General features: G+C 39.0%; 1 protein-coding gene across 3 annotated transcripts; it reads left to right on the forward strand.

The window, feature by feature from the left end:
* Positions 1-2,336: 2,336 nt before the first annotated feature.
* pip5k1ba (phosphatidylinositol-4-phosphate 5-kinase, type I, beta a) lies at positions 2,337-17,146 on the forward strand. Of its 3 annotated transcripts, none has more exons than XM_037751843.1 (15): positions 2,337-2,470; positions 6,687-6,922; positions 7,698-7,828; positions 8,999-9,116; positions 9,232-9,384; positions 9,592-9,888; positions 11,461-11,645; positions 12,866-12,946; positions 13,226-13,274; positions 13,387-13,471; positions 13,574-13,714; positions 13,807-13,891; positions 14,393-14,489; positions 14,804-14,873; positions 16,109-17,146. In XM_037751843.1, the coding sequence occupies exons 2-14, from the start codon at positions 6,851-6,853 to the stop codon at positions 14,840-14,842; spliced, it is 1,533 nt and encodes a 510-aa protein (XP_037607771.1). In that variant the 5' UTR covers positions 2,337-2,470; positions 6,687-6,850; the 3' UTR covers positions 14,843-14,873; positions 16,109-17,146. The 3 variants fall into 3 exon arrangements, with proteins under 3 accessions (XP_037607771.1, XP_037607773.1, XP_037607772.1); XM_037751844.1 differs by lacking the exon at positions 2,337-2,470 and adding an exon at positions 6,220-6,508; XM_037751845.1 differs by lacking the exon at positions 14,804-14,873.
* Positions 17,147-18,517: the final 1,371 nt, after the last annotated feature.

Here is an 18,517-nt window from a genome sequence, read left to right on the forward strand (position 1 = left end):
CACCCAAATAAACAGACGCACACTGAAGTCAGAGAAACCTTCAGACTGTCAACACACACAGCTGAGAGTCTCACCGTCTAAAAATACATCATCTCATCGAGTTATAACTCAGTTATTCTTTTTGGTGGAATTCATTTAAAGACAAAATATCCCAGATACAGGAGCTGCCGTCTTGAGATTATGACGTCATTTGGAGACAGAGTCTGCACAGAAGTGATCGGGTGGTAGAGCCGCGGTATCGAGTTAACCCGCTCAAACCAATCGCGAGCCGAGCACGGCCGCAGCTTGTCAGAAAGAGGGACTCACAGCTGCCAATCATGACATTTCACCCCCTTTTATAGCATCAAATAACTAATTAAAACCAAACTTATCAGAAAAATTAACACTTGAACATACATCATTCAATGATGCGACAACTGAATGCCAAACCCTAACAGTTCTATGCCCAGTGAAGTATACGTAGGGAGGTACAGGAAATCTTCCCAGCAGCTCTGCACCCTCACAGCTGTCACGCAGCCAAATGTGACAAAGGTCATGTGTTGAAGCTTGGAGGACTGAGCTGATATGTGATGTTCTCAATCACCGTCTTGACGTCCGACTTGCAGGCAGCCTGTCCCCTCCGGTGTTCCCAAAACAAACCTCCAGCAACCTGAACTCTGTCCCACTTAGAGGAAAGACAACAAAGAGCTGGGGAGGGGAACGAGGAACGAGGTTTAGAAGTAGAGAATTGTTCTCAGGAGGAAATAACGATAGAAAAGCAGGTGCAACAAAATGATGAAGGAACTAGAACAACAAAGGAAACAAAGTGAGGGAAGAAAAATAAAAAATAGCGTTATGTGAGTACAGGAAGATAGTACATAGATGAGTACAGATTATTACCTTAAATCAGTGTTACTGTATATGGGAGAAGATGAAGTCCGATGATGAGGTTTGGCAGGTGTGCCAGAGCTGCAACATCACCCCCTAGAGGTCAAAGGGAAACACTGACATGTTTGTTCTCAAAGTACTATAAATAAATGACTCGATTAATAAATAAATAAATGTCATTTAATGTAGCAAAAATAATATTAAAAATAAATATAGCCTTTAATTAATTGATAAAATGTGACATAAATTGATATTTCTGTTTTAATTTGCTTCTTTTTTTTATTTATCTTTATATTAATTCCCTAATGTTTTTTATAATGTTATATAAATGCAAAAATAAATCAATTTTAAAATTAATACAAATAAATACATAAATAAATGAAACAAAAAAGTAAATAAATAAGGCCCAAAGCAATTTGGCTGTTCAGGCTGCCTTCCCGGTTTTGACCCCTGCCTGCCTTGTGACCTCATGAGTTTTTACAACTTCCCCATTATCTCATTCTACGGAAAAATATCTGACATATGTTGCGTTATTAAATTGTTAATTCTGATGCATCATGTGTAAGCAGTGTTTTACTGTTGTAGGTGCCCATGGTGGAGCTAGTTTTAACTACTACTAGTCCAGTGGTTTCCAACCGAGGGGTCGGATCACAAGATGAAGGGAGATGATTACTGAGGTAGGAAAAAAAACTGCACAAACACCTGTATTCATTCTTGAGACTTTTCACTATTCTTTGCTTTTTTGTGAAATAATGGGTCATTTAACCTCTTTGGAAAATACTAGTATCGTATGAAACTAGAACTAAACCTAAGGAATCCATTGGTACCAACCATGTCATACTAGCTCGTCGCGAAGGAGGCTAAATAACGCTCCAAAGCTGGCTACATTTCGGCGAGGAAAAACTGTCATGGACATTTTCAAAGGTGTCCCTTGACTTCTGACCTCAAGATATGTGAATGAAATTGGGTTCTATGGTTACCCACGAGTCTCCCCTTTACAGACATGCCCACTTTATGATAATCAGATGCAGTTTGATGCAAGTCATAGTCAAGTCAGCACTCTGACACACTGACAGCTGTTGTTGCCCGTTGGGTTTGAGTTTGAGCATATTTTTTATGCTAAATGCAGTACCTGTGAGGGTTTCTGGACTATATTTGTTATAGTTTGGGATTGTTAATTGTTTTCCAATAGTAAATATATAAATATATTTCCATAAAGCAAGCATATTTGCCCACTACCATGTTGATAAGAGTATTAAATACCTCCCTAAATATCTCCCGTGTGATTAATTGACAGCCCTAATATAAAGACTCTGGTCTTACTAACATTCGTTTCTCACAGACTACTATTAGGCAATACGAACAAGAACAACTCAGTGTGACTCATAGCTTCTGAGGAATCATACAACAGGTAGGTGGAGAGAGAGAGAGAGAGAGAGAGAGAGAGAGGGAGGGAGGAAGTGGTGAGGATGCTTTATAGTTGCTGCAGCACTTTGCTCCTCATCTCACCACAGTGTGCCACAGAGTTCAGATCACAAAACATCGGCGAGCTATTTCACTGACCTGCATTCACCAGTGTCACCGTATGATCATGTCTGTTAAGGTAAGAAGGCAGAAAGTACTCATTTCTGCCGATAAAAAGCTTTTCTTCCTACTATCTTTATTATAAAGTGAGGGTCGAGCCACTTGTTTAAGTTGTATGCCTGTTTCTGTATGAATTACACGAAGCTGTAGGTTTCTAGTTGTATATTTCCTGTTGTGAATAATAAGAATCATTATTATAGTGTCACGCAGCCCGTACAGGTCGTTCAGGAAGAAGGTGAACTGATGATAGTATCACAAGAGGAAATCAGCTCAACTTCCCATCAGTGAGAGAAAGAAAGTAAAATGTCGGGGCTGTCATCGTTTACATGTATGCAAAAGAGCTGCAGTGTGCAGTGTGCATGTCGTGTGAGAGTTTGCAGGTTTAAATATTCACCTGAGTTCACCTGAGTGACAGATACAGCCTATACACCAGGTTCAAACTAATGCAGTCTGACACAACAGCCCTGGTTTTAACCCTCCTTCATGAAGGTTTTTGTTGAAACTGTTTTCGAAAGGTGTTGATTTAACTGGTCATTTTGGAGGTAGTGTGTGGTGCTGTTGAACTGTATTGGATTATACTGAGAGGTGTTTCTGATATTTAGTCTATCCTCATTGATTGAATGATCACTGTAAGTGTAGGCCTATATTAAAATGAAAGACTGTGGTCTACACGGAGGATGGGTTATACTCAGGGCTTGAATTTCATCATTTTAGGCCACTTGGCTTTTGGTGTTGTTAATTTTTGAGGGCACAAAGTCCTAATGCCAGGGCAGCAAGGCCATCAAATAAAACAATGACTGAAGGCCACGGAAATAACAAATTTAACTTAAAGTTTAAGGCTGATTTTATTTTTATTACATATTATAACTCTCAGTGAAATAAATAAACAAAAAGCTGTTTATTTCACAAAATAATTTATTGGTATTTACCAGGGCTGTCAATCGATTATAATACTTAATTGCGATTAATCGTATGATTGTCCATAGTTAATCGCCCGCACGTTTTTCATCTGTTCAAAATGTACCTTAAAGGGAGATTTGTTAAGTATTTAATACTCTTATCAACATGAGAGTGGACAAATATGCTTGCTTTATGCAAATGTATGTATATATTTGTTATTGGAAACCAATTAACAACAGAAAACAATGACAAATATTGTCCAGAAACCCTCACAGGTACCGCATTTAACATAAAAAAATATGCTCAAACTGCAGCCCAACAGGAAACAACAGCTGTCAGTGTGTCAGAGTGCTGACTTGACTATGACTTGCCCCAAACTGTATGTGATTATCATAAAGTGGGCATGTCTGTAAAGGGGATACTCGTGGGTACCCAGAGAACCCATTTTCATTCATATATCTTGAGGTGTCTCGCCATGCCAGTTTTTCCTCGCCAAAATGTAGAGCAAGTTTGGAGCGTTATTTAGCCTCCTTCACAACAAGCTAGTATGGTTGGTACCAATGGATTCATTAGGTTTTCTAGTTTCATATGATGTCAGGATCTTCACTCTAGCTTTAAAACTGAGCCCACTACAACCTAAAAATCGCAAGTTGCGTTAATGCATTAAAGAAATTAGTGGCGTTACGTTTCTGAAGCCGAGCATTTGGTCTCTTTCCTTGATATTTGTGCTTCTACCGTGGCCTAAGTAGGCAAAGTATACATAGTTAAATCTTTTTTTGTCTGTTTTAATTGTGTTTATTGTTATTTCCTACTTTGTTGTGCTGTAGCCTACAGACAGTATATCGTTAAGATTCCAGTTGTGAATGGAAGGGGGTAGAAGGAGACGGTTTTGGGTGCATTCCCTTAACCAGCGAAATCACCTGCCACAATCTATCTTTAAATTCTCCATCTCTTTTATTTCTTTATCGCAAAATGCTTTGTGCTGGGAGACGAAGAGAATGTTTGTCAGATGTCATTTTGGACGGTGTCTCTGAGTTGTCAAACAACCTTCTTTTGGCTTCTCACAGAAAATCTACCGTTCCGAAAACTTTAATGATTGACCAAAGTTTCGGAGTCGGTGTATACACGTGGTAGACACAACATGAGGTCGTATTTATTTTTAAACGTGCAGACTAAAGATTTTTTGTGGTCATTGTTTTGAAAGCAAAACATATAGGCCTACATTTAATCTTCCTATAATGCCGAATGTAAAACTAAAGCACTTACAGTACGAACGCTTAATCCGTCATGTTATCAACCACGTTGTGCCGTTACGTCACTCTGTGTGATATGTGAAAGTGCTGCAGAGGAAACCTGAAATGAACTGTCAAAAGACTCTATGTACAATCCATTCAGTACTCTAAACACTAATCACAAAGTCTTATGTTTGTGAAAAAGAACAATATTTAAGCTGTTTTCCTGATCTCCGCAGCCTCCAATTCAAACATGCAAACAACCTGGAGAACTGCAAGACAAAACACGCTTTCTCATCATGACCCTTAACCGTTTCATTCTCCCCCCGAGTCAGACCACAACACCACATCCTGTGACAGTACTTAAAATAAAACACAGAGGGGCTTGTCTGGTAGGATCTGGAGGTGTAGGTTCGTTCGAGACATAAAAACATGTTTTAATAGGAACTTTTTATGTTTCACAAGCTAATATTAATGCATAATTCGAGCAAGTACAGGGCCTAACAAAAGTAACAAACAATTCATGAAAAACTCCTTCGGCACTTAAGTATGTCAGGCCATCTCTTTATAGTACCCAGGCTGCCAGGTGAAAACAGTGTATACACATGGCACTAGAAGGGTTGCACACCCCTGGTTTAGTAGCTACCAGGATGTTGGATGCACTTTCTCAATATGCCTGATAGACATAGTAAGAAATTTGGCAGTTTTGATGACCATTAGACCTTTAGAGCTTTTGTATTGCCGGAATGTGGACTTGAAGACTGCTGATTATAAACCATCACTGCAGCAGTGTTTGTTTTGTAATCCATAAATCCATAATTGGCAGGACGTAATTGAACCGCTGCCATTTCTACATCATTCACATGTACTTTTAGAACTAGGAGTGTATACTTTCATATATTTTTAATAGAAATATTGTGTTTTGAATATGTGTAATCATTTATACAAACCTTTCTGGAGCTGCTTTCATGCTTCCAAAAGGTTAGAATTAGGGCTGTCAATCGATTAAAATATTTAATCGCGATGAATCGCACGATTGTCCATAGCTGTCCATCGCAAATTAATCACACATTTTTTGGTAAACTCAAGCCCAACAGGCAACAACAGCTCTCAGTGTGTCAGTGTGCTGACTTGACTATGACTTGCCCCAAACTGCATGTGATTATCATAAAGTGGGCATGTCTGTAAAGGGGAGACTCGTGGGTACCCATAGAACCCATTTTCATTCACATATCTTGAGGTCAGAGGTCAAGGGACACCTTTGAAAAATGGCCATGACAGTTTTTCCTCGACAAAATTTAGCGCAAGTTTGGAGCGTAATTTAACCTCCTTTGCGACAAGCTAGTATGACATGGTTGGTTCTAGTTTCATATGATACCAGTATCTTCACTCTAGCTTTAAAACTGAGCCCGCTACAACCTCCGAAAGATCGATTGCGTTAATGGGTTAAAGAAATTAGTGGCGTTAAAACAAACTTGCGTTAACGCGTTATTATTGCGTTAACTTTGACAGCCCTAGTTAGAATACAAAGTTAATTTCCAACAGTTGTTTACATTGACCAACATTTGATAAGTCCTGCTGTTTTCAATTTAATGAACAAATAGATTTTCCAGCAGCAATCACCACGACTAATCCTTAATGAAGTGCTGTAGCGGTCAGTTTATTTGTTGTTTCTGTCTCCGTAATCACTCTCTTCATGTTTTTAGGAAGTTGAGGGTCACATACCTAAGGAACACTGAGCCCTCTTTACTTACTGTTATAAAACCGGGGAATTTGGTACTGCGTGTTATGGTTTTCCAATCCGTCTTAATGAGGATCAAGGGTTGTTATGACGGATTCTGAGGTTAAAGACTCAAACAAACACCGGTGGTCACTCAGAACTCAGCAGTGCCTCGGACAAAGAGGTCTTCACACTTCAAGGCTCTGTAAGTCCAATGAAAGACACTAGAACTAGACAAACACACTGTGGAAGAGATTGTTGTCGAACCGAAATGCTTATGCACCTTGGGTAATCGGTCGTAGACGTGCAGGTTTTCACCAGCTGACGTGCTTTGCATTGACATTCATGTGTAACTTCTCTTCTCTCTACCTCACAACCTACAGGAGCGGCGCACCTGGAGAATACAGTTTCAGTAAAAGCCCATTCAAGGTAGTAAATCACTGCGCCTGGTCGTTCATCACTGAGGGGAAAGAAGGAAGTCAGCGTCACAGTTGGAGGAAGGACGAACGAGCTTCCCTCTGATCAAGTTCTCTCTGTACCAAAAAAGATGTCAACCGCTACCGTAGACGGTGTAGGAAGAGGAACCAAACTCTCTAAAGCATCAAAGGATCACAAAAAGGTAAGCAGACGTCATTATGAATTCATGTAATACTTTCCAGGGAAGGAAAAACCTCAAACATCCTCTTGTTTGGAGCAGTGACACCCACTATTACAGAATTAATGCTGATATCAAAACTGAAAATGATTGTGCAAAGTTATTCAAACACACTACTAAAAACAAAACGTTCTACTTATCTACCTCTTAAAAACACAGTATGCACAGAGTATGCATATTTAAAAGACTTCCTAATTCTTGTGAATAAAACCTCTCCATATATTTCATACTTTAAGACGAGAAAATCATATTTGGAAACAGTTGTTGCTTTAATTTCTTTGTATATTGCTGTTAATAAGTCAAAATCTAAAGGGTCATAAAATTCCATTGAAATTAAAATATGTGGAAAAAAAATTGTAAGTAATAATTTAATTTAAGTAAAGCAAAGATCAGCACCATACCTTCAGCTAAATGTTGTTTTTGTTAGTCAGCTGTGTTATGTAACAGAGGGAACAGAGCGGTGGTGAACAAGGCGATTAGGTTGATCAGCTTCAGTTTACAGAGAGATTTCAACGTAGTTCATTTGTTGGAGGAAAATTACTCGATAAGCTCAATGAAAAATGTCATGTTTTATTTTACCTGGGGGTTTATCTTCTATATATTAAGGCTATGTTATGTCGGCATTCCTCATGCTTTGGTCAAAATGGTCAAAAAATGTCAATAGAATCTGGTGAAAGGTGTCAATAGAAGACGTTTTTAAACATGTATGTTTTCTTCTTTCCCTGCAATGGGTTGTCAGCTCACGGCAGCTGCCCTGAAAGGAGCCATCCAGCTGGGTATCGGTCACGCTGTGGGAAACCTCAGCTCTAAACCAGACAGAGATGTTCTCATGCAGGACTTCTCTATGGTGGAGAGCATCTTCCTGCCCAGGTAGGCCTCTCTCATTGCTACACAGTTTTATTGTTCACATTTAGCTAATGTACATAATCAAGTTCAGATTAAAGCTTGGGTAGGTAATACTGGAGAAACTAGCAAGAGTAAGATAGATTAAAAAAATTATCCAACTGAAAGACTCAGAAAAGCAGCTTGTAAAAGACTGGTGACGCACATAAGTGCACGGGCAGAGTGCCTACCTAATAAGCCCGTCCAATCATTACATTCGGCCCGTATTAAAACCATTAGACAGGCTTATTACAGTCCTTCGACAGCCACAGATACCAAATTTCTTTCTTTTTTTAATCAGAGCATTTGATTTATTGATTGCTGTCGGGACGTAAAGAAAATTGAATACAAATATTTATGCTTCCACATCTACATTAATTTATTTATTTATTTATTAACCATTAAAGCCATGTTAAATATTTGATAATACTTTATTTTATGGTTCCCATAGTTTTCTGAAAAATAACTTGTAAAATAAAGCATTCAAAAGATACTTTTGTTTAACAGTAGTTTAAGTTTGTCCTCCTTTTTGTACGTTTAAAAATGAGTATTATTTGTTTCAATTCTTTCAACAGAACAAACAGTACCAATACCCTACTTCTCATTGTGATGGACGCCGAGACAGATATTTCAAAACCTAACTTGATAAAACTAAACCTCAAAATCTGAATGTCAAGATACCACCAGAGGGAGGTTAAAAAAAATAGTACATCGATTTGTAATTTGGGTCCTTTATGTTTATTAGAGCTGGGGTGGGTAATGTATTTGAGAAACGTTTTTTGTTATATATTTTTTCAATGTTAGGAAGTCACTTTTGGAAGTTTACAACTTAGCCTTCTTGAGGTTAAGTAGAAAAACACAGTTTAGCAATAGGCCTTTTTCACAGCAGACATTTTGACGTCATAGGAAATGCACAGGAGTTACTAATAACATTGACGAAGGCTCTGTTCTATAGAAGCGTCCAAGTAAGCCATGAAAGTGTGACAGTGAGCCAACATGCCCAATATTCAGCCATCATTAATCTGTGCTTTTCCTGCTTTGCCATGTCAAAATGTCTTCTGTGAAAATGGACGTGCATGTTGCAACCAGCTACTGTTTCTGTTATTGTACATTAATATTTTTCTTATCCAAACTTAAATACATTTTTCTGTTCTCCAGCGAGGGCAGCAACCTGACTCCTGCACATCACTACCCAGATTTCCGTCTGAAAACGTACGCCCCGCTGGCCTTCCGCTACTTCAGAGAGCTGTTTGGCATCAAACCAGACGACTATCTGGTCAGTGTTGAAACTCACACCATCATTCTGTTTCAGCACGGTTTAACGGAAGTTTTGGTTGGTTTAATTTCAACACTTTTTCCTGCTAAAACTGTTGCGTCGTTCTGAATTACAGTACTCCATGTGCAATGAGCCTCTGATCGAGCTGTCCAACCCGGGCGCCAGCAGTTCCTGGTTCTACCTCACCAGCGATGACGAGTTCATCATTAAGACGGTGCAGCATAAAGAGGCCGAGTTCCTGCAGAAGCTGCTTCCTGGTTACTACATGGTGAGCTCCTTCCTCAAACATAAACTCTCACTATGTTTAAATGCACATCAGTACACATATTAACGCAATTCTAAAAATCCCAAATTCTGGACATGAAGGAGACCTGTGGAGTTTGCATACTAGATTAGAAAATAAAACATATTTATCAACTTTCATTTGACTTACATGTGCTCTTAAATGTAAAAAAAAATGTTTTTGTTCTTGTAGAATCTGAATCAGAACCCGAGGACGTTGCTGCCCAAGTTCTACGGCCTTTACTGCATCCAGTGCAGCGGCCTCACCGTCCGCGTGGTGGTGATGAACAACGTGCTGCCGCGCGCCATCAGGATGCACTACAAGTACGACCTGAAGGGTTCCTCGTACAAACGCCGCGCCTCGCGCAAAGAGCGTGTCAAGGGGTCGCCCACGTTCAAAGACCTGGACTTCCAGGAGATGCACGAGGGCCTGCACTTCGACTCGGACACCTACACCGCCCTGATGAAGACCCTGCAGAGGGACTGTCGGGTGAGTTCACACAAAGATCTTATATCTATCTGACGAACCGGACAACAGTCCGAAACCCAAATGTATTTAATGTCAAATGATATAAAACAGAGAAAAGTAGCATTTGAGAAACTGAAACCAGAGAATGATAAATTACTTGGTTGTACAATCATTTTATCGTCTTTGTTTCAACTCACATTGGGTATAAATCTTTCCTCAACTGAATTCAGCCGGTGATCACGGCACCACTCCGTCCCTTAGATAACATTATGCAACCATAAGCTGTTATGGTGGCCTCATTAGCACCTGCCTGTTATTTCATTAGTGTGAAACAACAGTGGCCACTTGATGGAGGATTAACAGCCAGCACAGCGAAAGCACCTGACTCGTATGATCAGGCTGAGCAGCTGGACTCTGGAGCGCAAACTGACCCGTCTGGGGTAAAACGTGCTCTTATTGGGCCTCTTTGCATGACCTCAGTGAGTGCGTTAGATAACACAGAGGAAAGTAAGGGCCTCTTTGTTTACAGGAGTTACTTCGTGACATCAGTGATTGGTCAGGGGGATTGAGGCTTATGTTGTACTGTACTTTTGTTTTGCAGATCACGGTTTAGCCCCAATAACTGGGATCTGCCCGGGTGTGGGAGAGGTCAACTTACAGCTTGTTTATGAAAAGTTTACTGTGGGTGGTTTAAAAAAAAGTACATTTATGTGTTATTTTACAATTCAAATTGTTGTTTTATTACATTAACCAGCTACTCATTATTAAATTGATAATATCTTAGTCTCAGTCTGAGACCATTTACTATGTTGTAAAAGTGAAAGCAAACCTTTTAAAGCAACACGTTGAACAATGAAACATTACGTTTTGAACACAAACGAAACAGCTTGTTCAGTTCTAGGCAACACAACCACAAGTTCTTTACGTTTAGGCAACAAAACTACGTAGTTAAGTTTTGGGGAAAAGATCATGTTTTGGTTTAAAATAACTACGCTTCAAAAGTGAAAGCGTAACTTAAGGTTGTGAACACAAAGACACCTACACATTGTTGGTTTCACACAGGAAGCCAACTCCGGTCTCCTGTGTGAAAGTACTGTGTTTCATGCTGTCTATAATACAGCGCCACTTTTGCTTCTGTCATAACAACTATGGCCGCTAGAGGCCGCTGTCGTCTTCTTTTATTCCTTCTTTCCATGTGAATCGATGATAAAACCTACTAGTGGGTGTAGCAGGCCCCTTCTGACCCACATCTATGAGGTCCATTTAATGACCTGATAACACTCTAACCGGCTGATAAATTTAACCATGAACATATGCAGTATTTTCTCACTAAAATAATGTCATTATGCATACTAAATTAGGTTGATGCTACTGTAGTGAGACTGCTGGAGGATCTCAATACCAAAACAATTAGCATTAAAATGTAATTTTAATGAAATGGGACAGGTTTGTCAGCCCATTATGACTTGTGTTATGACTTCAGCCCCAGAACAAGGACACGGCTGTTGTCTTCCTGTGTTTAACTCCCCTTCATTTTTAAACTGATCTTGTAATTGCTGGAGTTGCTTACGTCCAGTTTGCATCTCTTGTCAGGTCCTGGAGAGCTTTAAGATCATGGACTACAGTCTCCTGCTGGGGATTCACGTTGCAGACCGGAAGCCTCTGGTCAGAGAAAACCGATGTGACAGCAGGAAGGGACAGAAAGTCCTCTACTCCACTGCCCTCGAGTCCATCCAGGGGAATGTGAAGGCCCCCGAACCGGTGGCTGATGATGAAACGTGAGAACATTTTTTGCAATTTTTTCTTTGTAAACACCATTTCTCTGTGTTTTTTGGGCTTTTTATGTAATATGGAAAAATATATATTTTTTTAAAGAGGACCTATTATGCTTATTTTCAGGTTCATACTTGTATTTTGGGTTTCTACCAGAACATGTTTACACACTTTAATGTTCAAAAAAGGCTATACTTTTCTCATACCGGCTGTCGGAACATACCGGTATTTACCCTCTGTCTGAAACACTCTGTTTTAGCGCCTGTCTCTTTAAGACCCCCTCCCAAAAAAGCCCACTCTGCTCTGATTGGTCAGCTTGCCCATTGTTATGATTGGTCAATCGAACCAAACACTTCGGACTCCGCTTCAGCTCTGCTCTAACTAGCTTTGTTTAAGGGCGTGCCAAACTAGCCGCTATAGGCAGGTATTATGCAAATATGTTACTTGGTGACATCACCACATTACAGAAGAAATGGTGGGACTTGGGACAAGCAAGGTATTTCAGGCAGTTCAGGAGTAGTGTTCCTGTGGGGGAGAGTAACTCCCTTAGGAGTGGACTTTGGGCTTTGTAACTTTGCAACATGCACAAAAAACTATATAAAACACTAAAGGAAAGGGAAAAAGCATAATAGGTCCTCTTTAACATCACATTTCATGGCTTGGTTTCATATTAGAGTTCTTTTTGCAGCCACTTAGGTCATTACAGTACGTAACGTGAAGACAGTTATCTTTTGGTAACAGTCTGATTTACACGCTTACCGATAAATGGAATAGTCTTCAAACAACGTCAAGGTGTTTTATAGTGTGTATTGATGGTTTTAATATGCTAGAACAACTCTCCAAACATTTCTATTGTTAAAGTTTATATGAGGTCTGTCAGTGTTTCTGTCATCTCTCTATCCTCCTCTTATCTCTTTTTAGTTTCAAAGACTCTTCTGCTTTTTTCTTCTGTCCTCTTACATAAACTGCTTTCTCATGAACCGAAACTCACTGTTGTGAAATTTTGCACAATAGTGTGATCCGGTCCAAACGACACATATTTATAAACACATATACACATTACACATATTCAGTCATGGTTATGATTTTCCTGATGATGGCACTATAGCAACTGTTTAAAATGTTTAGAAATCAGCTTTACTGTATGTGATACAGCAAAATATAGGAACAACCTTATAAGGTCCATTTCTCTGTTTTATTCATTAACACATCTTTCTTTTTTCAGATTGGGTGGAATTCCTGCCAAACATAAAGATGAGAACCTTCTCATCTTTTTGGGAATCATTGACATCCTTCAGTCCTACAGGTGAGCTCACAATACCACACGCAGACATACGCACTTTTAGTCTTTAGTTGCTCTCTAATGTGCGCAGCCACATTCACATTTTAAATTGATTTGGCTTGACATTTTTTTAGACTTTTTCAGTGTTAAAATAAAATATTTTTTTGGATATATTTTTAAAACCAGTTGTAAAATATGATTTAAATGGCATTAAAAAATTATAAATATATTTAGTTTAAAGGTGCTGTTGATAACAGCCACTAGGGTGACATGTATTTTTAATTTTTAATTCTTATTTACCAGGTTCATCAAGAAGGTGGAACACTCCTGGAAAGCTCTTGTACATGATGGGGTACGTAACTGCACACCCTCGTCCTTACCTGCAGGTTTTTATGTCCAACTACATGCATGTATGTCTGCACAAGTGCATGTGTGTGTATCTGACAGCATTCTTTGCTTCTTAGGACACGGTGTCGGTTCACAGGCCCGGTTTTTACGCGGACAGATTTATGAAATTCATGGGCTCGACTGTATTCAAAAAGATTCATCGTAAGTCGCTGAGCTAACATGACTCCTGTGTTCTGTATCCTGCATAAACAGTGAGCTTAGTGAGCTTTTCTTTTAAAATCACTCTTTCTTTTTGTCTCCCAGCTATAAGAGGAGCGTCCTCAAAGAGGAAGAGGAGTTCCATCTATGCAGCAAAGTCGGCCTCTCAGGAATTTCTGTCCCCACCGAAGGAGGAGAAGAAGGAGGAGAAGAAGGCCCAAAGCTTGGACAACCTGGATGGAAACTGTATGCATTTAACATGATATTCTAGTAAACATTTGTGTAACATTTTAGGGGAGGCATTGCTTGATTCACTGATGATCTGCTTGTTACAACAGTTCACAGTTCCTCCAAGCAACCGGATCTCCTTCTGAGAGTTTCCTTCGTGTCCACCGGATATGATGAAGAGGATCTTGAAAACAGGTACTTTATGCGTGTAGCTCTCAGATCTAAGCTCTGTATCTATAACAAGTCAGCTTTCCAGGACTTTAGAAAATGTAAGATTGTTTGGTCGCTTCACATTCACTAAAAGGACGATACAAGGCATTGAACTGAGCAGTGACAAGATGATAATTCTTTGTATATTTGTATATTTTACAGCGTATACTGTATAGTGTAGAGGAGTTTTTCATTTTATTTTGTAACGGGTTCAGTTTTAAAGCTAGATATTGGCATTATATGAAACTACAAAACATAAGGAATCCATAGGTGCCAACCATGTCATCCTAGCTTATCGCGAAGGAGGCTAAATAACGCTCCAAACTTACGCTAAATTGCGCTAAACAAGGGGTCCCTTGACCTCTGACCTCAAGATATGTGAATAAGTTTACGTTTTCCTGACAAGCAAATTCAAGCAGAAAGCAGGAATTTAACGTGCTCGTATACATCTTTGCACCATATTCATTTGTATTTTTTATGTTGCAGTGAAGACCGACGAGACTCCAGTGCAACGATCGCTCTGGACGATCCTCTGCCGACTCTCAGCAGGAGCCAATCAGACACTGACCTGGACGTCTACTTGGTATGAAATGTTTTATTTTATACAATCTGTATGAAAAAAGTTTTTAAGTACACATCCAATGATGAAAAGACCAAAATCAACAATGTATCAATCCGTCTCTCAATCACTCTATAATTCTCAAATGGTTAGGCTTTTCTCAACATATTTATACTTTTTTTCCAAACTAATACAACATTTTTGGATAATATTACAAGAATATTCTTAAGATATTACAGTACAGCTTTTTTCTCATAAAATTACGAATGTATTCTCATAACTTTATGGCATCATAACACGATGAATCCAGGGGTCACTGGGTGTCTCTGCATTTTCAGCGTCACACAGACTCACCCAGGAGACCCAGCTGGAGTTGATCAGTCGATTGTGTCCCAGCATCCATAAACTGTAAGCAGCCAATGACATCCATAGACTATTCTATTGATTTTGTTATTGATCTTCTTTTTTGGACAACACTCTGTTTCTGTTTTCTGTTTCTGCTTCTGCGTCAACAAAAGGCACAGGGGTCCACATGATAATCTAAACAGGAACATGTACACTGAGTGAATCCTTACTATTCTTTAGCTGCTTATATCTTCCTGTCGATCCTTTCCTATCCCAGCATGCAATTTCTCATATCTTCCTGGAACTTTCTTGTTTGATGGTGGTGGTAGCGCTTAGGTCCTAGAGGCCCCACTGGCATTCTGTGACGTCTATACTGCATGACTCAGCTGATCCCCCTCAGTCCTTACGTCTGTGTCAGCCTGAGAAACCTCTACGAATCCCCTTTTCTACAGCACTTCTCTTACATAACCACAAAATCCTCATTCGGGCTTATGTGAAGCGGTTCTTCAGCCCACATTAAGCGGTTCTACTCAGGCTCCGTGGGAAGCCTGCAGACGTCGGAGTTAATCTGATCGCAAAGCTTCCGACGGGAGACAGAGGAATTCAGAAACTATAGCGAGGGTGAAAGGGGAAATCGTCTCTGACAGCCATTTGTCTTCTTGACTCATATTTTTATCTGGATGCCCAGAGACTTGATCTGTAGGTTCCCAGATGTTTTTAATAGGGCTGTCAATAGATTAAAATATTTAATCACAATTAATCGCATGATTGTCCATAGTTAATCGTGACTATCACAAATTAATCGCACATTTTTTACCAGTTCAAAAGGTACTGCATTTAGCATACAAAATATGCTCAAATCATAACATGGCAAACTCAAGCCCAACAGGCAACAACAGCTGTCAGTGTGTCAGTGTGCTGACTTGACTATAACTTGCCCAAAACTCGTGTGATTATCATAAAGTGGGCATGTCTGTAAAGGGGAGACTCGTGGGTACCCAGAGAACCCATTTTCATTCACATATCTTGAGGTCAGAGATCAAGGGACCCCTTTGAAAATGACCATGACCGTTTTTTCCTCTCCAAAATTTAGTGAAAGTTTGGAGCGTTATTTAGCCTCCCTCCTGACAAACTAGTATAACACATTACAACATAAAAATCACAAATTGCGTTAATACGTTAAAGAAATTAGTGGCGTTAAAACGAATTTGCGCTAACTGTGACAGCCCTACTCTTAAACTGCTGTGCTTTTTTACCTAAATGACAAAGGGAACAAATAATCTTTTTTTGTTTTCTAGTGAGGAGCCACCTGGACGTCTGACCTTTGACCTCCCAGTCCCACAGTGTCGAGACATCAGGACTTCACAGCGGAGTAAATCTGACACAAACATGTTGATGTCAGTTTCTCCACCGTGACCATCACTCTGTGCCTCGGTGACTTTCCTCTTTGAGTCGAAGTAAATGCACCAAATCACTGATTCTTATATAGAAAGCCCCATAATGAAGAGATGGGGATGCAGTCTGTGTTTCTGTGTGTTAAGACTTTTAATATAAAACACTATGAAGCTGTTTCTTCTGTTATTTGCACTTTGCTGCTAATTTTACAACAGTGCTAACAAAAAAAATTCTTCTTGGATGTCTGAATTTCTGTGCAAATGTTTAAATGTTCTCAGCGGCTGGATCCCTGAGCAGATTGTCTTGTATGTTAATCAGCTACAGGAAAAAAATAATGCTGTTATTTTCACATCATATAATTACATAGATGCGTGTTGAGATCACTCTGCTGTTGGGAATCTGAATGAAAGATTCATCTGTTACACAGGGTTTATACCCTTATAAACATCATGTATAACTGATTTTAGAATCGCAATTCACATAAAACAAATACATCAATATCATGCTACACAATTATTAATTTATTTCATATTCTCTGGGTATTTTTTTCTCCAAACACGTAGAATCTGCTGCCACCAGTACAAAAAGTATTTGCTCAGCTTCTTGTTATAACGAGATGTATTTCACGTTATAATGACATATTTTTCTTGTTATTTCTACAGTAATATGCTGTACAGTTTTCAGTCCTTGACCTTTCATGCATTCCTGTGTCATTTCTCATTTCATCTTCACTCGGATTTATTCAAACTACTGCCTGTTATAAACTGTTTTGAATCCTAGAGGTAAATAATGACCGTGTTGTACGTTATGTCTTCTTTTTGCCTTCAAAAGTTTAGAAATCTGTGCTTTATATGTGATTTATAGGCCTACTACTGTATTATAGCAATACTTTGAACTTGTATTTGTGAAATAAATTCATATTTTATGTTCTTAAATATTCATTCTGGGTTTTTTTTTAGTGTATATCCAACTTTTTGATGGTAAAACGCTCACATCAGCTGTCATATTTTATTTGAACACAAGGGGGCGCAGCAATGATACAATCATAGACTGTATAGAGAGGATACAGTAGATGGTGATGGTGAGGTTTGCCTTTACTTTGCATTTCTGCATGTGTGCTCTGTCAACTGCTGCAGTGGTTCCCAAGCTCTTGCCTTAAGGGACCCCTTTTCTATCATTGAGTAAACTGATGACCCCTGACTAAGTGACATATTTGATGGATATTCAATACATAACAATAATAGTACAGAACAACTGATAAAATGTACAATTAACCCAAAAAGTGAACGCGATAACTGCAGGAAGTCTGTGTAAAACAAGCAATTTGGATCATTTCCTATGAATATTGTAAAGTTTTCCTGTTATTTTGGGGGCTTTAAATACAATTCTATGTATTGTGTATTATTTTTAATAATCATTGATACTTAATAGGCTTCTTTTCTGACAAATTCAGTCTCCCTGACGATTGGTCGTTGTTCTACTAGCTTGTTGGTTGTTTTAACTGCGTACTTTTAATGCAGGACGAGGCTGTTTTGCAGAGAGGGAAGGCTCTGTGAATATAACGTGTGTTCAGGTCTTCATTATGCTCTTATCCTGTTTATATCTGGAATATTAATCCAAACGTTAAAAATAAGAATTTCATTGAGTTTTCTTTGCACAAATGAGTGAAATGCGGATAGATAGACCAACTATATATTTTGTATTTATTTTTTTAAAGTTGTCTTACACACCTTCAAATCAAGAAGGCCTTGTGACCCCCCCGTGAACCAGTGCACTACTGCATACTATTAAAGGATGATCACATGAAATCTCTTTGGTTTACAGGCTGACTGCTTCTGTCTGGATAATATCAAAAGATAAATATAGTTTGTTTATCCAATTTGATAAAATGTGAATTTATCAGACTGGTTCAATTCAATTTAATTTCTAATGTGCAGTAATGTCCTGTGTGTGTCTGTGTGAGTGTGAAGCCAACACTGCAGGTTTAGAGGATTTAGGTTAATCTGACTTGGATGAAAACATCTGCCAGAGGTGGAAATTAACAAACTACATTCACTTATTCTCTGTTTTAAAGTGTGATTTTGACGTAGCCGACGCGTGAGTTGCACGTTTACATTTTGTGAAACTTACCAATATTACTGTTAGCAAATACAACACATTTTACCTATATTACTGAAGAATTTGTTAAGGGATTTAATTTATGTATTTTATGTATTAATTATGTTGGCTGGTGTGAGGATCAGAGCTGTGGCCGGGTCGGGTAAATTGCAGAGTATTACCAGCTTTTTACTGGGCTTTTCTGTTTCGGTGCC

This window comes from Sebastes umbrosus, chromosome 19 (genome assembly GCF_015220745.1).
Source record: "Sebastes umbrosus isolate fSebUmb1 chromosome 19, fSebUmb1.pri, whole genome shotgun sequence".
Taxonomy (NCBI): domain Eukaryota; kingdom Metazoa; phylum Chordata; class Actinopteri; order Perciformes; family Sebastidae; genus Sebastes; species Sebastes umbrosus.

Bases quoted from the DNA above. Each gene is read 5' to 3' on its own strand.
- pip5k1ba (XM_037751843.1), top strand. From the start codon at position 6,851: ATGTCAACCGCTACCGTAGACGGTGTAGGAAGAGGAACCAAACTCTCT. The intron at 9,385-9,591 runs GTGAGCTCCTTC...TTGTTCTTGTAG, and splicing joins TGCTTCCTGGTTACTACATG to AATCTGAATCAGAACCCGAG. The intron at 14,490-14,803 runs GTATGAAATGTT...CTGCATTTTCAG, and splicing joins CTGACCTGGACGTCTACTTG to CGTCACACAGACTCACCCAG.